The sequence below is a fragment of the Pygoscelis adeliae genome, unplaced genomic scaffold (assembly GCF_000699105.1).
Source record: "Pygoscelis adeliae isolate BGI_AS28 unplaced genomic scaffold, ASM69910v1 Scaffold263, whole genome shotgun sequence".
Taxonomy (NCBI): domain Eukaryota; kingdom Metazoa; phylum Chordata; class Aves; order Sphenisciformes; family Spheniscidae; genus Pygoscelis; species Pygoscelis adeliae.
In genome coordinates this window covers 351,296-374,545 of record NW_008824552.1, presented here as the reverse complement: position 1 = coordinate 374,545, position 23,250 = coordinate 351,296, and the positions used below count along the sequence as shown (strand labels likewise).

At 46.2% G+C, this 23,250-nt stretch overlaps 1 protein-coding gene across 1 annotated transcript in view; it reads left to right on the top strand.

Annotated features, from left to right (window-relative positions):
• MYO7A (myosin VIIA) overlaps positions 1-23,250 on the top strand; it is a 73,455-nt gene that overhangs the window by 35,607 nt on the left and 14,598 nt on the right. Inside the window, exons 21-41 of the mRNA XM_009321930.1 lie at positions 382-591; positions 1,144-1,347; positions 2,177-2,353; positions 3,393-3,482; positions 4,764-4,891; positions 6,223-6,349; positions 10,043-10,162; positions 10,885-11,058; positions 12,300-12,527; positions 13,817-13,987; positions 15,526-15,643; positions 15,934-16,060; positions 16,175-16,344; positions 16,446-16,636; positions 17,182-17,306; positions 18,128-18,285; positions 19,399-19,552; positions 19,668-19,823; positions 20,247-20,352; positions 22,022-22,135; positions 22,738-22,825. Coding sequence (XP_009320205.1) covers positions 382-591; positions 1,144-1,347; positions 2,177-2,353; positions 3,393-3,482; positions 4,764-4,891; positions 6,223-6,349; positions 10,043-10,162; positions 10,885-11,058; positions 12,300-12,527; positions 13,817-13,987; positions 15,526-15,643; positions 15,934-16,060; positions 16,175-16,344; positions 16,446-16,636; positions 17,182-17,306; positions 18,128-18,285; positions 19,399-19,552; positions 19,668-19,823; positions 20,247-20,352; positions 22,022-22,135; positions 22,738-22,825 — 3,136 coding nt within the window. The remainder of the gene's footprint in view (positions 1-381; positions 592-1,143; positions 1,348-2,176; positions 2,354-3,392; positions 3,483-4,763; positions 4,892-6,222; positions 6,350-10,042; positions 10,163-10,884; positions 11,059-12,299; positions 12,528-13,816; positions 13,988-15,525; positions 15,644-15,933; positions 16,061-16,174; positions 16,345-16,445; positions 16,637-17,181; positions 17,307-18,127; positions 18,286-19,398; positions 19,553-19,667; positions 19,824-20,246; positions 20,353-22,021; positions 22,136-22,737; positions 22,826-23,250) is intronic.

The window sequence follows — 23,250 nt, the reverse complement described above, 5'->3', positions numbered from 1 at the left end:
GGTTATTATTCAGTTGCTTTTGCTATTGTATAAAGGCTGAAGGGGGAACTGGGACACTGTGTGTGTGTGTGTGTGTGTGTGTGTGTGTGTGTGTGTGTGTGCACATTACATGGTTGTTGTATAAAAGAAAAAAATAAGGTCAGTGAGAGTCTCTGTGCATGGACCAAACCCCCTAAACAGGCACTAAGGAGGGAGAAAATGCTATTGCTTTGTCCTTCTGCACTTAGGAAACTGAGGCATGGACATGTCACAGATTTGCTCCAAGTCACAATGCTGGTATAGTGCCCCAAGCACCGGGCAGTCTGCTTTTCTAAAGCCAGGCCCTGCAGAATTTAGCTCTTTGGAGGGAGCAGTTCAGCCATTGTACTTGTCCTCTTCCAGGTACGCCTGGCCCAGCTGGCGCGGGAAGACGCAGAGAGAGAAGTAAAGGAGAAGGAGGAAGCACGTCGGAAGAAAGAGCTCTTAGAAAAAATGGAGAAGGCTCGCAACGAGCCAGTGAATGACTCAGAAATGGTGGACAAAATGTTTGGATTCCTGGGAACAACCTCCTCCCTGCCTGGCCAGGAAGGACAGGCACCCAATGGCTTTGAGGTACTGGAGACATACACGAGCCTGGCTATCACATGAAAGGCTTTAGCAACACATTAATGATTCAGGGGAGAGTATGGCAATACAAAAAAAGTGGGTCTCTGAAGGCTTCCTTCGAGACCAGGCTCTTCTGTGTGGCCTCAGAGGGTTACCGTGCTGTGGCTGAGGACAGACAGGCAGTCTGTAGGCTTTCTCTGGGGTTACCAAATGGAGAAGAGCAGTATCACTAAAAGATCATCGAGGACCTTTGAGATGTTTTCATCACGTGGTTCATCACGGCTCACAGCATTTAGCTCTTGGACACCCTTTCCCCATGCTAGGAGTGGGGCCATGCTTGTTGCTTCTCCTACTGCTCTGGGGACATTCCTGGGTACAGGCATGTCCTTCAGGACTTGGGCTTTGCATGGGCTCCAGAGTTATATTTCATGGTTTTTCCTCCAGCTGGCTTTTCCTTTTGGGATGGAAACCAGACAGACAGAAATGTCAGGCCCAAAGGGAAAGGGTAATTCAGTATCCAAAGCCATGCTGAGTGCCTGACATGTCCTTCCCCACCAGGATCTTGAGCGAGCCCAGAAGGAGCTGGAGGAAGAGGACCTGGATGCAGCATTGCCTCTCCCTGAGGAAGAGGAGGAAGATCTCTCAGAGTACAAATTTGCCAAGTTTGCCGCCACGTATTTCCAGGGTACGACGACACACACCTACATCCGCCGGCCTCTCAAGCAGCCTCTCTTGTACCATGAAGATGAAGGAGACCAGTTGGTGAGGCAGGGGATGAAAAGCCTCGAGCAGGGCAGGGTGGGTTGGAGCAAGCCTGGGGAACCCTTCAGCCAAAGGGCACCAGCAGTTTCCCTTTGGGATACACTGGTGTGCTCATGGTTGGGAGGAGAACACAGCCCCCATCTGCTGCCCATGTGTCAGTAGACACTGTCCCACCAGCACGCTTTGAGCACTGACAAGACAATGAGCATTAGAGCGATGTAGCGTTAGAGGGGTGAGTCCATCTCTGTACCTTGATATTTGTGTTAAGACAATTAATGAAATGCTCTGGGCTCAGGGCCTGGACAATGAAAATTTTTGAGTGAGTACCGCTTGTAAAGCTGCTACTCGGCAGCTGGAAAAGTTGCCTCTTACCTTGTCTTATGCACCAGTGCAGAGCCAGCAGAGAAGAAACACTTGTCCTATAGCCAGCAATACAAGAGCAGAACTGTATTGAACCTGCACGGCTGTAATGAACGTTACATTGGCCATGAACTTGCCTTCACTGTGGTTCTCCTTCCCCTGTACAGTGGGTTACGAGCTGCCAGTCACTGCCTCTCTATAAGGTTGGCATCTCCTAGCCAAGAAGCAAAACCCTTGTAGGGTGCACAAACACACTCATGATGTGTGATGAACACAGAGCCTGAATTTGTGGTCCCAGCCACCAGCCTGCCCGGCTTGCTTGAATGGGATGTATGCTGCAGGCAAAACTGTTATGTGTGACGCAGGAAAGTGTTTTATCTCCTGCAGATGTACAGAGAGAGCACAGTGGCAATCCTGATGGATTCAGCATGGCTTGACCACAACGGAGTTAATCTTTCCTTTCAAACAGGCAGCACTTGCTGTATGGATCACTATCCTCCGTTTCATGGGAGACCTCCCTGAGCCGAAATATCACACAGCCATGAGTGATGGTGGCGAGAAGATACCAGTGATGACAAAAATCTATGAGACTCTTGGGAAAAAGACCTATAAGAAAGAACTGCAGGCTCTGCAGGGAGAAGGAGAGGTAACTTTCAGTGAATTACCTGAGAAGGAGAGTAGCCTCATCTGGATTGTAATTCTGTAAAAATATACACCAGGAATAACCTTTCATTCCTTCTACCTATCATTTCTTGCTTGTTTATTACAACAAGGTATATTTTGGCCAATTGAGACATCAGGTAGTACAGAAGAGAAGGAAAATTTAAGCTGTCACTTTTGTCTGTGGTTACATCTGCTCTGCAGAGTGCACAACAGTGCAGAGAGATGTCTGAGCTGATCCTGAGCGTGATGATATGCAAATCCAGGTTTACAGTACCAACTTGGCTTTATAATGGATATAAACCATCACAGCTGCAGGACCCGAAGTGTTGATCTGGTATAAAATGACAAGTCTTTTCAAAGCTGTTTATATGGGGAGAGGTTAACTGGGTCAAAAAGTGACGTGATTATCCATGCCGTCTTAATCCCACAGCTGGCATAAAGTTGGTATAAAAGTAGAAAGCCAACAGTAACTTGATGAAATGTGGTCAGTGCCTGGGTCTGTCCCACATCAAATTTGTTCTTCTGGGAGATCTGCTAGAACACAGAGCTGGTTAACGGTGGTGAAACCACAATGGGTAACTACCTGCCCATGAATCCCTGGCTAGATGACTTCCAGCTCACAAACCTGCCGTGCGAATGACTCGTCTCAGAGAGTGGTCTTGCTCATCTCATTTGCAATGTAGGAACAAGCCTGAATGGCATACAGCAGAACTGGGTGGACCTAGGTTGACTAGGAGTCAGCCATGTATTCAACGTAAATTTTTCAGGTGTCCCCAATATGTAATTTTGATCTGGGGGAGGCTCATTTATTAGAGAGTATCTGCAAAATTCAGAGCCAGGCTTGGATTATCAGGGGGCATGGAATATGGGTCCACGCTTCTGGTTCCCACCAGCCTCTGAAATATCTCACTCTCTGCCCAGGATTAACGGTCTTTTGCAGGAGCCTGGGGGAGGCAGGGAGAGCATGCACCCGGCAGGGCTCTCTGTCTCACTGCATTGCCTCCACACCTCTTGCTTTGCAGAGTACTCACATTGATGGGCACAAGAAGAACAGTGTGCGGCACAAACTGGTCTCCTTAACACTCAAGAAGAAATCCAAACTGACGGAGGAGGTGAGAGGAGACGCTTGGCCACCTGGCAGCACAAGTGCCGTTGGATTGTCTGCAGCCCTCTCTGACTCTCTTCTGCTTTTCCCTAGACAACATAGAACCAGCCCTCCTCTGGGTTTGGCGCTACCTGTCTCTCTGCCTGAAAGATTTAAGGAGTGTTTAAGGGGAAAGGTTGGCTTCCCGTGTCTCCTTGAGTCATTCTGCACCTCGCGCCGGCCTCCCCTCGGCTCCCGTTCTCCATCCATCCAGCATCTTCCCTCCCCTCTTTCACAGCCCTCCATCCAGCTGCCGATACCTCCCACCACTCTGTGATGGTCTGACTGTTACCCCTGCTTTTAGCTTCCTGCCCTCCACCGTGGTGTAGGTAGCAGAGGTGGGGTCTCCAAAAGCACTCACCCATCCTCTGCTCCTCTCCAGTGCCAGGGGGCAAAACTCCCCATGGGAGCAGTTAGCCCAAGCTGAGAGCTTTTGAAAATCCCATCCCAAAATAGCGAGGAGCAATAAATCTTTCGCGGGGGCGGGGGTGAAAGCAATGCAAAGACATGGATTCAGTCTGCTTTTACACGCTGCCTTGTCCACTTCCAGAGCAGGCACCGTCTCACCTGGCTGTAGCTGCTTGAGAGCATGAAGATTGCTCTCTAAGATAGTCACCCTCCTTCCCTTTAGGGTTAGTGGGGAGAAATAGGACCCAATCCAGCTTACCCTAATGTGGCTCTGAACACACTCTAGAAATGCCTGTCTTTCTCCAGTGGCTCTGAATGGAGACAGGGTTGACTAGCTGAGACAGAGAGCTGGTAGGTGGATGAATGCCATCCCTGTTCTCACAAACAGCACCATGCTTATGTGCTTTTGGCTGCATCATTAGCATGGGGAGCAGGTCCATTCTGTCAGTGTTTTAATAGTTTTTTTAATATAACTGAGTTAAAGGGACAGGCCTTCCTTGGCAATAAGCTGGGGTTGTTCCAAAGATCCTTGGTGGCTCTTTCCCGGCTGCAGGACCAGCTCAGAGCTGGGATGCAAGGGTGCCATTGTAGAAACCCTGGGCAAAGAGCAGGCAGGTGGGAGTGTGACCAGCCAGGACCATTTTCAGGTTCACTCATATGTGATTAAAGCCAATAAAGTCACACCCTCCCATTGCTGATGAAGTGCTAGATCGAAGAACTTCTGAGACCCCTCCTGGCTGGTGGAGGAGTCCTCCTGGGCAAGCACCACACATTTGGGATGGGGTGGGGGGGGACATAGTAACTGGCTGTACTGAAAGAGAGCAATGTGTCTGGTTGGCAGGTGACAAAGAGACTTCATGATGGTGAGTCGACGCTCCAGGGTAATAGCATGCTCGAAGATCGACCCACCTCCAACCTGGAGAAGCTCCATTTCATTATTGGTAACGGCATCCTCAGGCCAGCCTTAAGGTTAGAAATCCAGACAAAGGCATAAACATGCCATTCTTTTCACTCCTCCTTCCTTGAGCTATTCTTGTCCAAATGATTTTGCTATTGTGTGCAGCTTTACAAAGCTCTCATTATATCATTTTTCTGGTTGTGTTGTATAATATGGGCTGGATCATGTCCCTTACTGTCCATATCAGGCCTGATGGAAAGACCACACAGAGGCACTCAAACGCTTCTGAAAGTGCTAGTGGCTACTGGATTGTTTTTTTAACGCTCACTCCGGTTGTTCACTACCCTTTGTTTTCTATTTGACCATTTAGATGTCTTTGTTTGTGTGAATATTTTTAATGATATACTAATGAAAAACTCTAACTCATTTCAGATACTAAATTAAGCATTCAAAAATTGGAAAGTGCCAAATTAAGGCCAACTGCACATCTTTGGTTTAGCCCATTTACGTGTGCGTGTGTTATAATACAGTCCTTGCTTATGTAGTCTCACAATCTTTTCACTCACACCTATCTGCTCACTCCAGGAACAGGGTGGGCATCCTCACCTGATGACCAGCTTCTCTAGTTTTCATTTTGTCCTCCCGGTTTACCATGAAACCCTTAACCTTACTTTTCTGCACAGTCTGCTCTGAAGGCAGACCTGGTAGTGTCCCATGGGCTTTCCCATGGGGTTTGTCAGTGTAACAGGTTGGCTAATATTTTTGTTGCCTCCCACGTAGATGAGGAAGTGCTGTTATCCCTCATTTTGCATGTAGAGAACTAAGGTTACAGTCAAAACTGGACATTAAATCCCAAATTGAGATACCAGGCAATGTACGTGCGTGTTTGGACGTAAGAGCTGGACAAACCTTGACCTCCGCTGGAGCTGATCGTTCCCAACACTTCCACAAAGCAAATTCAGGTGTCTCAAGAGGAACAGCCAGCAAATGAAGACTCACAGCTGATGGCCTTCTATGAAAGTTAGTTTAGGAGACTCTCTTACTGGAAAATCTTTGTAAGAAGCCAGAATAGACTCCATCATCCAGAGGTGACATTGAGCTTCCCTGAACCTTGAGACTCCCTTTTATTTCCCTCCTTCTCTAAGCAGTGTCAGTCAGCTGTGGGAAATCTCAGCTGAAGCACAGGGAAGACTCAGTGGGCGTTACAGGACTGGTGATGGGTGGCATTTTAGAGACACTGCAACGATCAGGGTGACCATCATTAGGGCAGTTAAATCAATATCCTTGCGATGCTAAAATGAACTTTTAACTATCAATCATGTGCAGACAGGGTCTGTCTCTCTCTCTGTTTGTGTTGAAAACCACCACCTTCACTCTAATGCTTTTTTCATTCCTATTGCAGGGATGAAATCTATTGTCAAATCTGCAAGCAGCTGACCCAGAACCCATCCAAAAGCAGCCATGCCAGGGGTTGGATCCTGATGTCCCTCTGCGTGGGATGTTTTGCTCCTTCTGAGAAGTTTGTGAAGGTAAATTGTAGATGATATTTGTCTCATTATCTGCCGATACATTTTCTTTTCCAGCCACGGGACCAGCTTTTCTCTTGGGTTTCAGAGGAGAGGGAATCCTGGTCTTTATCTTTGCCAGGAATGAAAATGACATAAAGTTCCTAGGAAAAGTGTGCGTGATCCCAAGTTCGATATCTAAAGTGGATCAGATGAGTCACTCCTGAGTAGTGACTCTCTCTTTCCTGTGACTTTAAAGGGAGTGTAGTCAACCAGTTCAGATGATGCCTTCTGCATTGTAGATGTGTGAAGATGTGATTAAGTGATTTCTGGCAGGAAAGTTAATTGCGGGAGGCTGCAAGTGGAATTTGCACGCCCAGAATAGCCCACATTTCCCTTCTATTTCTCACATGCAAAGGTCTATGCATTCATTCAAGCATCTATTGGCTTCGACATTATGACCTCAGGCACGTACTCTAACAAAATTGGCAAGGAATAGTACTACAGCTAATTATAAATATAACTTAATATAGAAAATTGCACATACAACGGGAAGGGTTTAATTTACCTGGAAGTATGTTTGCATAGTTGCTCTCTGCATGCTACAACTTGCCCCACCATGTGTCATACTGAAAACATCCAACTCTAAACAGCCACATGAGAAATGACATGTAACGTATCTTTAGAAGCACTGGGTAGCAGCAGGACTGAAGTCAGTGGGAGATGCTAAGTGGCCACCACTTTTGAAAATCAGGTTATTCTTAAGGATTTTCTTTTTTTTCTGGGCAAAGTTTTGTTGCCTAGTTTTGAAGTCTGCCTTCCTAATGAGTTACACACCTAGAGTCTGACTAACACCCACTGGACTGCTCAAGTTAATCCCATGCCTAAGAGTTTGGCTGGCTCAGAGCAAAGGGCTCAGCACTGTGTTTCCTTTGCTGTGATATAAGTCCTCCTTTGTCCCTCTCAGATCTTTGAATGTTGGAGCCTGGACCTGCTCCAAAGCCTGCTGGAGATAAAGATGTTCCATTAATTTCCATAGCTATCAGATCAGGTACTGGGTCCTCAGCACTGAAAGAGCTGAAGCCAAGAATAGAAATCCCTCCTTCATCCTAAGGCCTTGCCAGTATGAAATCTAATAAAGCAGATAAATCACTGGCAAAGTGGCAGAAAATTAAATTATGTCTGGAAATGAGATCTGAGAAAGTATGCCACAGGAGGTTGTGTGGGTTTAAATCTTTAATAGCGGAAGATTATTTTAGGTACGTGAAGCACTTCTCAGAAATAATTTATGGGTAGCTCTGGAGACTCAGACATAGAATCATAGAATAGTTTGGTTTGGAAGGGACCTCTAAAGGTCATCTAGTCCAACCCCCCTGCCGTGGGCAGGGACATCTTCAACTAGATCAGGTTGCTCAGAGTCCCGTCCAACCTGACCTGGAATGTTTCCAGGGATGGGGCATCCACCACCTCTCTGGGCAACCTGGGCCAGTGTTTCACATGTACCTCTGCCCAAAGCACGGTCCATGCTGAAATATGTGGCAATACTCCCAACAGCTTTGGAGAGGGTTTATACTAATTCTGCCCTTATTCATCACCCTTTTGCACCTTGGGCTGTAGGAGATGATAGGCAGCCTGTGGTGACTGAAGCTCCTCGAGTATGAGCGCAAACAACACTTGCAGCAGCCCACACTGTGGTTACCTTTCAAGGCCCCAGTCTTGCAGACAGCAGCACACAGGCAGTGACTTGTGCAATGTCTCGGAGCTCCTCTGAAGCCGCTGTAGTTATCCATGGGGACATCATTGACACCTTCCAGCTTAAAATGTTATGTTTTGAGATAAAGCATTCTCATGATGAAATGTTAACTCTGCCCCTGAACCATATATGTTCCCATCCAGACTCACTTTTTTGTTTTGTGAAAAGCAGAGGAACATTCATAGTTTGTTGAAGTTCAGTTCTCTCTCAAAACTCTTCTGTTTTGAAGCTACATTAACACAGGCCACCTAGTCCAGCCTGTTCTGGGTTGGGAGACAAACTCCACATCAGTGCCAGACTTACTCTCAGACTCTTAATCTATTACTACCATGTGTTCAGGAGCTAGTAGTTGGCCGAAATCTGATTTACTATGAGTCCTTGATTGAACTTGATTGCTGCTTGGTTGCTGCTTGAACCATGCAATAGCTACCATTGAACGTAGCCAGTTCAATTGAACTCTCAGCCAGTTAGCTAGGTGACATTTTGTTAACCTCACGTCTTTTTCAATTGATGCCCTAACTTCTCATTTAGTGGTAATTATCCACCATTTTAATAGAAGGAAAAGCATATAAGGGTAAATATCTCTTAGCATTTCTTCCCTATACGCTTCCATTCAGTGAATGTTGTATCAGACTCCTGGTTACTTTTCTCTTGAAACCTCTCGGCTCTAATTTTAATAGCAGCAATATTATGGAAAAAAAGATGAGGAATTTCAGGAAACTGTTGTGCCTGGAAGTTGTTCCACAACCTTCAAAGGTGTCAATTAGAACTGAACATTTTGAGAAGGATTTAGCTGATAATGAGGCAGTCTTTGATATGTTTTCCTGCTCCCAAAGATGAAGGTCACGCTTTGGATCCTATTAGACACCTTTATCGCATCATATGCTAAGCATGGGTCAAGACACATTAGCACTCCTGTTCTTTGTACTTTTCTTTCGACTGATAATGGACTTTGGTGGGAAGGTTCAGTCACAAGGAAGGAGAAATACAAAAAATATGTAATTACATTGTTCATTATTAACAGCATAATTAAAACTACACTTTTACACAGCATCAGCTGCTTGCAATCATTTGCAACAGCTCCCATCCATATAACCCAGCTGTATTACCTGGTTATTTCAGAGTATCTCTATAAGCTACGATTGAGAGAGACATCTGTCTCTCTAGCCATGTTATTTATGGACTGACAGTGTTATAGAGCAGTTTGTGTTACTGAGGGAACAGCTGTGTGTTATCATTCAGAGAACTCTTTATCTATCTATAAAGGCTCCCTGAAAAAAATTATTTACAGAACTATTAGTCTTAGCTACCTTTTTGGCTAAGCTATTTATGTATTATTTTTAAGTGTATTATCTTTCATATTGTGGAAGTCACTGGATTTAATTTTCTCCACAATAATGTAGTTGTATTTTTAACATATGGTGAAGTGCTTCAAATTCTGGTTTAGGATCTTCTAAAATGCAATTTAAAGTCTGACTAAAGAAACATCTGTTCAATGTAATCGTGAAAGGTCTTTTGTACTGGCAGCTAAGTGTTCTGAGTGTCATTTGCTTACAATTCCCCTGGATCATTACTTATACGCCTTTTTCATTCACTCCCATCTTTTTGGCCAACACTCAATAACATTTTATAATACATCTTTAAAATACAGAGATAGAAATCAGTGGCAGCAATAGCAGGAACAGAAAAGCTGCTGCACTGGCTTCAATCAAAGGTCTGTCTAGGCTGGTATCTTATCTCCACCGAGGCCAGAAATGAACAGTATAAGAACAAGGCAAGGGTGCAGGCTGTCCTACTCTCTCTCAGCTTCCAGCAATGGGATGCAGGAACATCCTGAGCCTGAGCGGTATCACTGCCGTTAGTCCCAGAGGGCTTTTCTCTAATAAAACATTGCTTTTTAACCTTTGCAAATGCTTGGCCTCTAGAGCCGATGGTCTAACCAATGTGTTCCCTGCTGCCAACAGTATTTAAGGAACTTTATCAACGGAGGCCCCCCGGGTTATGCTCCCTATTGCGAAGAGAGGCTGAGGCGGACGTTTGCCAATGGGACAAGGACGCAGCCACCCAGCTGGCTGGAGCTGCAGGTATGAGCCCCACCATCCCCTCCCCAGGCAGCTGGGGCTCAGGGTTTAAGCCTTTCACTATCACGGGAACCATATCTCTGGCAGGACAGAAAGTAGGGCGACAAAATGCCTATTTCTCTCAAGAATTTTCAGGTATTTCCAAGATATTGCATTCCCTGTGCATCCTGGCTTTGCTCCAGAGTATGTTGAAGATCAATCCCTTTGGCTACGTCAATACTCGTAAATTAAACGTGCTCGAGAGTGCCCTCGGGCATTGGGGCCAGCTGGCATGGAGCAAGCCCCCATGTATGCTGGGAAACTCTCTTCCAGACAAAGGTGGCTGCAGGCAAACTGCCTACTGAGAATGGTCCCTGGGACTTGTTCGGGGATAGCCGTAGCTGGAACAGGCACAGTTTGTGCAGTACTTGCTCATTTTCTATGCTGGTTTACTAGCATAGACAGCTGTGCTCTGAGCATTCCCGGGCATGCTTGGATTTACTGGATTAGACACTTCGATGACTGAATGTGTTAAATAAAAAATCTGGGACTTCCAAGTGCTTCCAGTGGCTGACCGTACATTATGCTGTTGAGAAGTATGTTATGGTAGTACTGAAAAGCAACCAGTCAGTGGAATCGGGAATTAGAAAATAGTTACCACAGTTGGGTGGAAGAGTATGTAGGTAAATAGTCTCGATGGGATTGAAATACACGTGCCTTTATAAAGTTTGACTTTAATCCATTAGGCAACCAAATCCAAGAAACCGATCATGCTGCCTGTCACATTTATGGATGGGACAACAAAAACCCTATTGACCGACTCTGCAACAACCGCTAAAGAGCTCTGTAATTCTTTGGCCGACAAAATCAGCCTGAAGGACCGATTTGGCTTTTCACTTTACATTGCACTTTTTGACAAGGTATGTCTTAAATTATGTTCCTGACTAGCCCTATAAAAGAAGAGGGAGGTTCTCCTTGCTGACACGTATCTTCCAGAGGCCAGAAGGACCCTGTGCTCTGAGCAAACAACCAGCTTTCAAGGTCAGGAAGGAACTTTTCTACAGTGCAGGTGCCAGCATGATTTTCACAATAAGAGTAGTCAAACACTGGAGCAGGGTTGCAGAGACAGTATGAAATGTCCCTCCTTGGAGATATTCAGAATTTAACAGCAGAAGGCACAGAGCAACCTGATCAAAGATGGACCTGCTCTGACCAAGTGGGTTGGACCAGAAACCTCCAGAAGTGCCTTTCCACCTACATTATTCTGTGATGCTATGCTCTTACTCTCAGTCAAGCTACTTTGAGTTGAATTTCCAATTTAAAAAAAGCCTGGATTTTTACACAAGGGAGCAACTACACTTAATTGGAAAGCTGATGGTTGAAATTAAGCTTCCAAAATGAGCTCAAATCCAAACTGCCATACCTGCATTGGCATTTAACCCAATTTATTTAACCTAAAAACATACTTTTTTTCAGAAATTCCGTAAAAATAAAGGTGAGCATAAATAAGAAGGGAAAACAGACCTAGGGTAAAACTTCATCAGGTGAGACAACAGCTGCAAGCCAATGAAACAGAATCATTCCTACAGCTGCTGTATAAGAGGACGAAGTATATTCTGACCTCCGCATGTGGCCACCTCTCCCTGTGGGTGGAGAAGAAAATGGTTTATACTCTGTCTTCTTGGTCTTTTTTTGAGGAGACATTCATCCAGGGATGTTCACTCTGAGGAGACGTAGTGCTTTAGAGCCTTGTGCCAGACCACAGTGAGAAGACAGAGGTGATAGATCTTCTGTAACAGGACAGGCTGTTTATTCTGGGTTTGTCTGATGCTTAGCATGGTTGGATTCAAGTCCGTGACTTTGAAACAGGATGTTTCTAAGCACAGTATGAATAAACAATACTTTATAATGGGACCGGTGGCTTTGCTAATTCACGTTGATGCCCTCTTTTCATTCTGGATGGGAAACTGGGGCTCAAAACAAAATAGCTCACCCAGCTATGCTGTAGACCTATTCAGTCTTGGCTGGCTAGTAGAGGTAGATACTTTGATTTATTTTGATTAGAAAGGAAGTCTGGATGAGTGACTCAGAGATAGATATCTCTGCCTAGAGAGGTCAGCATTTAGTCGGGTGAATCCGCATTTGCCTCTGCCCTGACTAGGTCTCCTCGCTGGGGAGCGGCAATGACCATGTGATGGATGCTGTGTCTCAGTGCGAGCAGTACGCCAAAGAGCAGGGAGCGCAGGAGCGCAACGCGCCGTGGCGGCTTTTCTTCAGGAAGGAGATCTTCACTCCTTGGCACAACCCGAGTGAGGACAATGTGGCCACCAATCTCATTTACCAACAGATCGTACGAGGAGTCAAGTTTGGGGAGTACCGGTGTGACAAGGTAAGTGTCCTCAGCAACTACCGGTCTCACCAGGTTTCATCAAAAGGGATGAGAAATCTTCCTCCCTGAACACCTGCTAGCTTGGGGATTATGGTATGCACTTGGGAAACGGGAGCTACAGGAATCAGATCCTCTTGGCTGGGGAGAGACCAAACACAAAACCCTCCCATGTTTTGCATGAGCCCTCTTTCCCGGTGAATTTTGGATGTGAGAGTGAGCAGCCACTTCATCCATCAGCCTCAGTTTGGAGGACCACAAGCACGCTGTAACTAGATCACCAGATCAGGAGTACACAGCAGGATCCTGGTCGGTCAATCCCGCTAAGCCTTACACGAGAGATGCTTTTCAGGATACCCAGACCTCTGCCACGCAATACAAACCCAATAATGCTGCCATCTGCTGAAGGGACATTGGCAGCAGAAACCTATGCCTCTAGAGTCTCTGGGAGCTTACAGAATTATTCCAGTGTCACTGAAATGAGCATCTCAAGACATCAAAATCTCTGACAATGTCCATCACATTTTGTTCTGCTTGTGTTTAAAATCATCCAAGTGTCAAATTGAAGATACCTCTCTTCCCCAGCACCTAATCATTATCCTGTGGTCTAGTAGAGTCTGGTCACCTTGGGAACTAAATCATCTTTTCCCATCTATATTGCATTAACTGTAGCTCTTTTATCCTATCTGAAGTCCTGCCCTTTCTTCCTCCACTTCTCTTTCTCCTGGTCTCGTGCTATTATCATCTCAGTAGCTCTATTATTTCACTCCAAAGTGCTTGGAATGTAGCTGCACCGAAGGGCATTTTACAGTTCTGCATTATGCACAGGTGCTTCAGTTGCTGGGCTTCTCAAGTATGAGAAATGGTGGATACAGGCCGTTTTCAATCATTAAACTCCGTCTACCATAGCAAAACCACCCACTGCTGACTGCGGGCATCAGAAGCAGACTGAACTGCAAGGAAAGACTGGGACAAACATATTTTTACGGTTGGACTTGATGATCTTAAAGGCCTTTTCCAACCTAAATAATTCTATGATTCTATGTTCACACACAGTACAGGGTTGCATGGTGCTGGTCACTGAACGTGTTAAGGCTTAATCATAGCTTTTAGTGGTCAATCTCCTGAACTTTAGATGTGCAAAAAGCACCGGTGAAGAAAGGAAGCACCCCCACACCAATCTGAAGCAGCAATACATCCAGCCTGCAGAAAGAGCTCCTTGGGTGATGGAGGATGGATGCTGAGGTGATGGCCTGGTAACAGCATTAACTTGGCTTGTTTGGCTCCCACAGGAAGAAGATCTGGCAGAACTGGCTTCCCAGCAGTACTATGTGGACTACGGGTCAGAGATGGTACTGGAAAGGCTGCTGAATCTAATTCCATCCTACATCCCGGACAGAGAGATCACAACTTCGAAAACAGTGGAAAAATGGGCTCAGCTCATTATAGCTGCACATAAAAAGGTGGGGACAATAGGTCACCTGGCAAGGACCAAGGTGTGCTTCAGTAGCTTTGTGTTCCTTTTAAACATACACCAGACATCATAGCTCAGCTCTTAGCCTGGTTTGAAGCTAAATCAAAGAGAAAGGGCAGGTTTTGTACTAGCCATATTCAGGTTTTGAGGTAAGATCTGACAGAAGAAGACAACCTGCAGAGATTCACTATGAAAAGCAAAATGCCACGTCTGTGGTCTCATTCCTGGTATACAGGATTGTGGTGTTATTGGTTGTATTACAGTGGTGGTTCATGTCTCCAGGCAATGTCAGGACCTTATTGTACCAGGCGTTGTATAAAACCTCCCCGACATTCGTAAGAACATTTGTGACACCCTCCCATAGCAACACCTTCCATAACTCATTACCCATAACTCATCCAGGCATGAGAATTGTCATTCATTTAACAGCAGGAGTCAGCTTCAGATTAAGACCCCTAAAAGGTAAGCATCTCCATGTGTGTTAGGAGTCTCACCTCCCATTACTGTCAATAGAGACCCAGAGATGCAATTCAGTTGGGTCTTGCAGATCCTCCATCAGCCTGTTAGCTACACACAGAAGTCTCAGGTATCTGAGGATGTCCTAAATAAAGCTAGATGCCTGTGCTTAAGGGCTACTGAGTGTCCGTTTCCAGCTAAAGGACTGTCAAGCTGAAAGGTAGACACCTACCTTAGAGAAACCCAAAGTTAGCTGAGATGAATCCCACCCAGACTGGTAACTCCAGATGCTTGCTCAGCCTTCTCAGAGTTGAATTATTCCCTTGTCCTGGTTTCAGCAGGGATAGAGTTAATTTCCTTCCTAGTAGCTGGTACAGTGCTGTGTTTTGGATTTAGGATGGGAACAAAATTGATAAGGCACCGATGTTTTAGTTGTTGCTAGGTAGTGCTTACAGTGGCCAAGGACTTTCTAGTTTTCCATGCTCTACCGACTGAGAAGGCTGCAGATGCACAGGAAGCTGGGAGGGGGCACAGCCAAACTGACCAAAGGGACATTCCATACCATGTGACGTCATGCTCAGTACATAAACTGGGGGAAGCTGGCCGGGGGGGCCGCTGCTTGGGGACTGGCTGGGCATTGGTCGGCGGGTGGTGAGCAATTGTACTGTGCATCACTTGCTTTGTGTATTATTACTATTATCATATTATTATCATTATCATTTTATTTCAATTATTAAACTGTTTTTATCTCAACCCACAAGTTTTCTCACGTGCTTTTCCAATTCTCTCCCCCATCCCATCGGGAGGAGGGGGAGTGAGCCAGCGGCTGCGTGGTGCTTAGTTGCCAACCGAGGTTAAACCACGACATCCCTGAAGTGGGAATCAAAATTTGGCCAGGGCTTTGTCCAACCTATTGCTTGTTCCTGTAGGACTTCGGCCCTTAGCCTCATTGAGAACTAAATTAATATTAGTTCCAAGATCTTCAGATGACATGAATTGGTTTTCTTTGCTCTCTTCCTGGCTGTAACTGGGTTTGTGCTTCATGTTGGTTGTAATTTGCTTTGTCTATAGGGAATTTATACTCAGAAGAGGGCAGACCCAAAAAAAGTCAAGGAAGAGGTAGTGGATTTTGCACGTTTCAAGTGGCCTTTGCTGTTTTCTCGGTTTTACGAAGCCTTCAAATTCTCAGGTGAGTCAGTAGAGCACATCCCCGGAGCATAGGATGCTCCAAAGCAAAAGGAAGGAGAGACAGGGACTCCACAGACAAGAAGACTTAATGGACCATCTAGCTGGTCTTTTTTAGATACGTTATTTATTGGTGCATCCTGATTATCAATGGCTCAAGCTATGAGTCTGCCACTATTTCTCTTACTAAAAATAACACTGTTTTTTGATCATTGCATCCTCCTTTGAAATGCACATGTTTTCTATATCCTAAGACCCTTCATGAACTGATTGTGTGTCTTGTCTTCAACCCAGGGCCAAGCCTGCCTAAAAATGATGTGATTGTAGCAGTCAACTGGACAGGGGTGTACTTTGTGGATGAACAGGAGCAGGTTCTCTTAGAGCTCTCTTTCCCAGAGATCACAGCTGTGTCAAGCAGCAGGTAAGGGGGAATAGACTTAGCTGGTGATCTCACCCTAAACCAGTCTTTTTCCAGGCTTTGCCTTTTGATGCCATTATCTTTCCTGTTTATGTCTTCTATAAAAATATATCCCAGAGGGGGAAAGCTGCAAGGGCAGAGTTTCACCTTGGCCACCATTAAAGGCGATGAATACACTTTCACCTCCAACAATGCAGAGGATATCCGGGACCTGGTGGTGACCTTCCTTGAAGGACTAAGGAAAAGATCCAAGTATGTGGTCACTCTCCAAGATAACCCAAACCCTGGTAAGTAAATGGCCCAGCCCAGTGGCAAACATATAGGTAGATTAATTACTCCAAGGGGATTTGGAAAAAAAAAATCAAACTAATGGTTGTTCTTCTTGCAGTGGGAGAAGAATCTGGGTTCCTCAGTTTCCTCAAAGGAGACCTCATAGTTCTGGACCAGGACACAGGAGAACATGTGATGAGCTCAGGGTGGGCTAATGGGTTCAATGAACGGACCAAGCAGAGAGGGGATTTCCCAACTGATTCCGTCTACGTCTTGCCTACAGTCACCATGCCTCCACTGGAGATCGTGGTAAGCTGTCTTACAGAATGGCACAACTTCATACAAAGCCCAAGGAGGTCAAAGCCTTCCTGAAGAGCTTAGATCTGGCCAGAATCTCCCTGACAATAAAGTGGATACCAGAGTGGCTGAGAGGTGACGAGTTGTCCGAGGCCAAAGTGATCTCAGCCTTTTCCCTGGTTTTTGAACACCACAAGTTTGTGACTTGGAATATCCATGAATCCTGCTACACTCCTCCAGCTGGCCTGATCACTTGTAGGTGTGTTTGGGGTTGGTGGGCACATTCACACGCGGAGCTGTAGGACTGAAAGCACATTATCTTCATTAGGAAATGATCCACACTATGGAAACATTCGTTATTCCTTGCATTAGTGACTGAGAATGGCACGCAGAAATGACAATTGCACAGTTCTTACTGACTATTAACTGGAATTAATGGATTATTCTTACTCACTCACTGCTCATCTTTTCACTTTGTATCTGCTTCCTCTTTCTGGATACATCAAATATATATTATATCCAATATACTAGGTGACAGAGACTTTTTCATCCCACAGGCACTGGTCACGATGACCCCTGATCAACGACAAGATGTTATCAGAACATCTCAGCTGGCAATTTCAGACAGTGAAGAGAGGGTGAAGCCATACACCTTGGAGGAATTTTCCTATGATTATTTTAGGTGATTTTTTAAACCATCTTCAAAAATTATAGGAATAGGAATCCATCCCCAGGTAGCTTGGGAATCAGGGAATTTTTTGCTACTGGAAAAGACTCCCCTTGTGTGACTTTGTACAACTGCATCCTCCAGTTTAGGTCATGGCATTTGAGCCATGGTTTGAGACATGGCATTTGAGATAAGGTTTTATGAAGAATTTCTTCAGATTGGCTCAGCACAGGTGTAACGAGTGAAATTTAGTATTATATCAGAGGCTGTGCTTCGCTGTCTGATATTCCTTTCCTATGATCCCATACGCAGCCTCAGACCATACAGGCAGCAGCTGAATTAGGTGAGGGCATTTTCATCTCAGCTCCAAAGATTTAAATGTGCACCACTGCTGAATGCAGCTGACCAGACTGATCCCAAAACTCCCACTCCTGTTCTGATGGGCTGGCAATCCAAACAGGCGGACCAGATCCTCTGGGATGCCTTCACCCTTGTAGGCTTGTTCTGCTAGGCAATATTCTTTCAGTGCTGCTGCTCTGATCATCCATTGCCATCATCCTTCCTTTTGTCTTTTTTGGGGGGTAGAGAAGGTTGTTTTGGTGTCAGTACTTGGGTAGGGTCCATAAGGGACTTTTCTGAGCCCTAGGAAAGTACAAATGGTTATCTTTGGGCACAGCTGGAGCTGGATACTTGCTAAACTGTGAATTTCCATTTAGTATAAGAGTTCATTAGCCAGGTGCTGTGAACAACCTTCCCAGGTGAAACATTGGCCACAAGCTGTCCCTTTTATCTCTGTAACCTTTCCACCTTTCTTCTTGCTTTGCCTTTGCCACCAGACCACCTCCCAAGCACACCCTGAGCCGGGTCATGATCACCAAGAGCCGCGGGAAGGACAAGCTGTGGTGTTACACCCGTGAGCCCATCAAACAGCCATTGCTGAAGAAGATCCTGGGCAGCGAAGAGCTCTCCCAAGAAGCCTGCATGGCCTTCATTGATATCCTTCCACTGCCTGGGGGAGCCCTTGGGCAACAGGTCTGACAGGCAAAGTGCTGAGCAGGTTCTTCAGGATCCCAAGCAAAGCCCATGGAAAGGTTTGTGGTCCCTCTTAAGGGCTTTGGGACCATGTCACAGGCTTGGGCCTGATCCTGAAATCTGTATTCAAGCATCCTTGAGATCTGAGGGGTGTCAGTATATCTTAATAAATGAGGGCCAGGGAGCAAGATATTGAGTCCTGCTGGTCCACACTGCTTAGTGGTTAACTCACCAGCTCTGTTCTGGCTTGCTTCAGCTGTGCCTCTCCAAAATGCATCTGCTGTGCAAGGGTGTAGCCCTAATCCAGTGTGAATGCAAACCAGTCCACACGGCCTCGGGGACAGGGTTTGATGCCTGAATAACCCTTACTTGGAGGAATATACACAGCATGAGAGAGATGAGCTGAGTGCAGACATAGATCCAATCTGTTGAAGTAGCCTTTATTTTTTGGTGGAGCTTTGCTCTAGGATCCAGACTTTATGGTTTGAACAGTTCTGTTGGTATAAGCCTGTTACTGATTGATACTACACTATTACTGCTACTACTGGTTTCCTCTTACTAGCAAATAGTAACAGGAGGAGGAATTAAAAGACCTGGCAAAACAATAAGAGGACATTTGCAATTTTATCCTTTTCCTCTTGCTGTATCATACATGATAATTCAGAAAACTGTGGCCTGTTCTCATGCAGAATAGTTGCAATATGGCGTGATGGTGAAGGTTGCCATTTGCTTTATGTTACTGCAGCTCCACTGGTGTCTGACACCAGCTGAAAATCTGGTCTTTTACAGTGGTACCTGTATGTGTGATCAGGTAACACATAATCACACGCAGCTATCTTAGGTCTACCCATCCTGAGCGCAAAACAATTCTTTCAACCTGAGATGGTGCATGATAAAAGTAGAGAGCTCTCTGGATATCTCCTGAAGCAATTTAAAACCTTTACCATACACTGTGCCCCCTGCATCAAATTGCAGCCACTTCTGTAGTCATATGTAGGATGTCTTTAATCACATCGTCAACAGAAGGGCTTCCCCAAACATCCCGGTTAGCCAATCCTTGACTCCTGCCTCCCACCAGTGCTGAAATACATGGGTGACTACCCCTCAAAAAGGACCCGCTCAGTCAATGAGCTGACAGACCAAATATTTGAAGGTGCCTTGAAAGCCGAACCCCTGAAGGATGAAGTCTACTGCCAGACCCTCAAGCAGCTCACGGACAACCACATCAAGTAAGCGTCATTCATTCTCCTTGGCCCAAATGCACTAGCCTGTGTTAGGCAAAGCAGATCTGAAGTGTCCATGCCGTGAGTGATTTTTTTTCCTCCTGGGTCTCTCCTCGTGTAGGTACAGTGAAGAGAAAGGCTGGGAGCTGTTGTGGTTGTGTACAGGCCTTTTCCCTCCAAGTAACATCCTCCTGCCCCATGTCCAGAGGTTCCTGCAGTCCCGGAAACATCACCCCTTGGCGGCAGACTGCATCCAGAGACTCCAGAAAGCCCTGAGGTACGGCACCAAAAGACCTCCTAGTCCTGACCGTGCCACAGCATCCAAATATGCATGAGAAAATACGAGTAGGAGAGATTGGGGTGGCTGGGGGGACAGTGAAAGTTCACAGCTTCTCTCTGCATTCAACCAAGCTGAACAAAAGGGGCATCAGGTGGAAAACGTCACTGGTAAACTGTTTAGGGAAAAACAGAGATTAATTAAGTCGACTTTGTCCTGCCATCTCCATTTAAGTCACCTAAACCCTAAGCAAACAGACATTACCCATTCAATTCTTCTTTCTTCTTTTTTTTTTTTGAGGGGAAAACCTAATATTAAGAAAGTAGCCAAAGTTACTCATAAAAGAATATGTATAAAAATGGAAGATTTAAACAAAGGATTCTTGCTTTTACGCTGTGGCACTTACCATCTCCTGTTTTGCAGGAATGGATCCAGGAAGTACCCACCTCATCTGGTAGAAGTGGAAGCCATTCAACACAAAACCACCCAAATTTTCCACAAGGTTTACTTCCCTGATGACACTGATGAGGTAAACGGGGGAGAAGGAAATCCTTCTTTTCTGTCAGGATGAATGTCAATTTTCTTATGAAAATCTCAGAAGAGGCTAATATTGGTTTTGATTCAGAAAAACTCAGCCTTCCCAGAAGACTCTGGGCAAGAGCAGTGTAAGGAAAACCCATCATTATCTACCCTGACCAGCTCAGGGGCTTGATTTACTGCAGTTCACCTTTCTCAAGACGTGGGTGCCGTGCTGGTGTTCACTGGCGGCTTTATAGTATGACCCCAGAAAGAATGAAGCCAGGTGGGTTCATCTCCATTCACTCTCAGTGGTTCATAAGCCTTGGATATCAGTTATTTGCAGCCTAGACCGACAGATATTGTCCACCCAACTATACCCAGTGGGGTACCATGATGGGGCTCCCTGGGGACTGGGCAGACTATGGCAGCACTGACAAGTAGGTAACTGAAATTATACCTTCTGACCTGAGATGACACAGAAATCACAGCTGCACTCAGGAGCCTCTCATTAAGCATCTTACACGCTAGTAAGGCAGCTAGTTACACTGATGCCAGAGCAGATATGCATGTCCTTGCAGATACTGCTGTCTCATGCTACTGATTAGTCTTCCTGTGAGGCTCACATCTCTCTCTCCCCTCATGCCCTTGGACACAACTAAATTCCTGTATTTCCAAGTGGGTTTCTATGTAAAGCAGTGCACACACATGGAGGGAAAAGGATGATTCCTCTCCAGCCGCTGCGCGTGTCCTTGTTTATCTGTAATGGAGAGTTGAGAGAACTGCTGGGATTCCTCATCACTTTGAGTATTTTTCCTACATGACCAGCAGTAAGCATGACACTGCTTTATACACATGCATCTGCGTGAAAGCCAGTAGAAGGAGGCAGTGGGGACTTCTGCACTTGGATGGTTTTGCTGTGATCCTTTTGGCCATGGCAGGACCTGGTACAACATGCGCCTGCACCAAAGGGCTGCTGAACACCAGCGGCACTGAGCTCCAGGCCGGTCTTTCACGGGGTATGGAATATGGGTCCTGGTGGTTTGGCGGTTCAGGTTAACGCAGTCATGCATGCGGTGGTCAGAAGCGTAAATTCTTTAAACTGCTATGAACTGAATCTCTTTCAGCGGGCAGAGCGAAACTGAGGCGATGTAAATGCTGAGCACAGCTCAAAAGGCAAAACAGGGGCTGGGACCTGCATGCAGGTGGGACAGCCCTTTAGATATCTCAGCCACACATAAAGCAGGAGTCATCTCCCCTCTCTTCAGCTATCCAGAAGTCAGGCATTTGGTTTAAGCCAGGCATCTGACCTCATCATCATCAGTGGAGAGACAGTTGGGACAAATCAGCCTGGAGCTCTCTCTCTCCAACGCCCCTAGACAAATAGCTCCAAGACCTAACTGTTAGATCAGAAAAAATCTTGTGCTGCCTGGGGAGCCCTGGATAAGCCAGCACAGGATATAGATAGAGCATCGCAAAGCACAACGGTACAGCAGTAACGTGGCTGAGCTTCTGCAAACGTCCCTTCCCATGCCCAGAGCCGTAATCCACAATGTCACTGATTTCATTGGTGGTGGGCACCTAAATCCCTTCATGTGTCTGAGCCTAGAGTTCCTCAAAGAGAGCCTAAAGTGGAAATTAAGCTTGAGGTAGCAGTGGTGAGGATCTTCCTTTCTTTGTAGGCATTTGAGGTGGAGTCCAGCACGAAAGCCAAGGACTTCTGCCAGAACATCTCCAACAGGCTGCTCCTAAAGTCCTCTGAGGGCTTCAGCCTCTTCGTCAAAATCTCTGACAAGGTGAGTGACCCACCCAGAGGCTGGGGTAGTCCCCAGGCGCTCGGGGTGACCCACCTGCCAGCGGGTACATGTGTACACAACTCCAATGCTGGTGGAGCCAGAGCTATCTGCACCCTCACAGGTGAGATGCATTTCTCTGCAAGCAGTGTGGGGTTTCTAAGTCAGATCCAACCTGCTACAGGTGAGATTTGCAGTCCCACAGCCCTGACTTACAGCAATCATCCCAAAGGGCTTAAAATACAGACAGGCAAAGCTCTCCTAGCCTGTTGCTGAGTCGGGTTTATAAGAAAGGACTAAGCAAGAAAAACACGCAGCTTAGAGCTGCCTCAGGCAACTGGGAGAAATCTATGGAGATAGTCATCATGAAGGGAAATGAATCGTTCCGGTGAAACGGGAAGCTGCAATAAGGAATAATGGGTGAAATTAGAGACAGGGCCTGCAGCAAGGTGCTGGCAGTGACTTTCTCACATCAGCAGTTTGTAATACATCAGTGTAACCGGGACAAAGCAGTGAACAGCTACAGCAGAGGGGGCAATGGCCAACACTGCCTGTGGCCTCTTGCCACTTGCTCAACCTTTGTAACCATGTGCTGTCCCCCCCAGGTCATCAGTGTGCCCGAGGGAGATTTCTTCTTCGACTTTGTGAGACACCTGACAGACTGGATAAAGAAAGCAAGACCGGCAAAAGATGGTAACAGTGACTTTTCTCCATTGTGACTCACACAGAGCCCTCCTAGAGCTCTCCAGCCCTTTCAAACAAGATTGACCACACAGTCTGCCCCGTCTGTTGGGCCACACTGCTGTGGTTGTGCTGTCTGCACCAGCCCTGGGGACGGCACCTGGGAGATGATCTGTCCAGGAGCAGCAAGACCTCTGCTCCAGAGCTAGACCTGGCCCCTATGAGGAACACCTGCTGATGGGCAGTTCTCCAGGGCCAGCCCATGGGAAAGTTGCAGTGGTGGGATTCATCTCACCTCGCTGCCCGTATCCGCAGCGGAGCTGGCTGCAGCTCTGCTGAATGTATCAGTGGCTGCAAGACACAGGTGCCTCCAGGGTGCAAGTCCTGCATTAGGCACGAGCACTATCATTGAAGTACAGCCATGCAAATGAATCCAT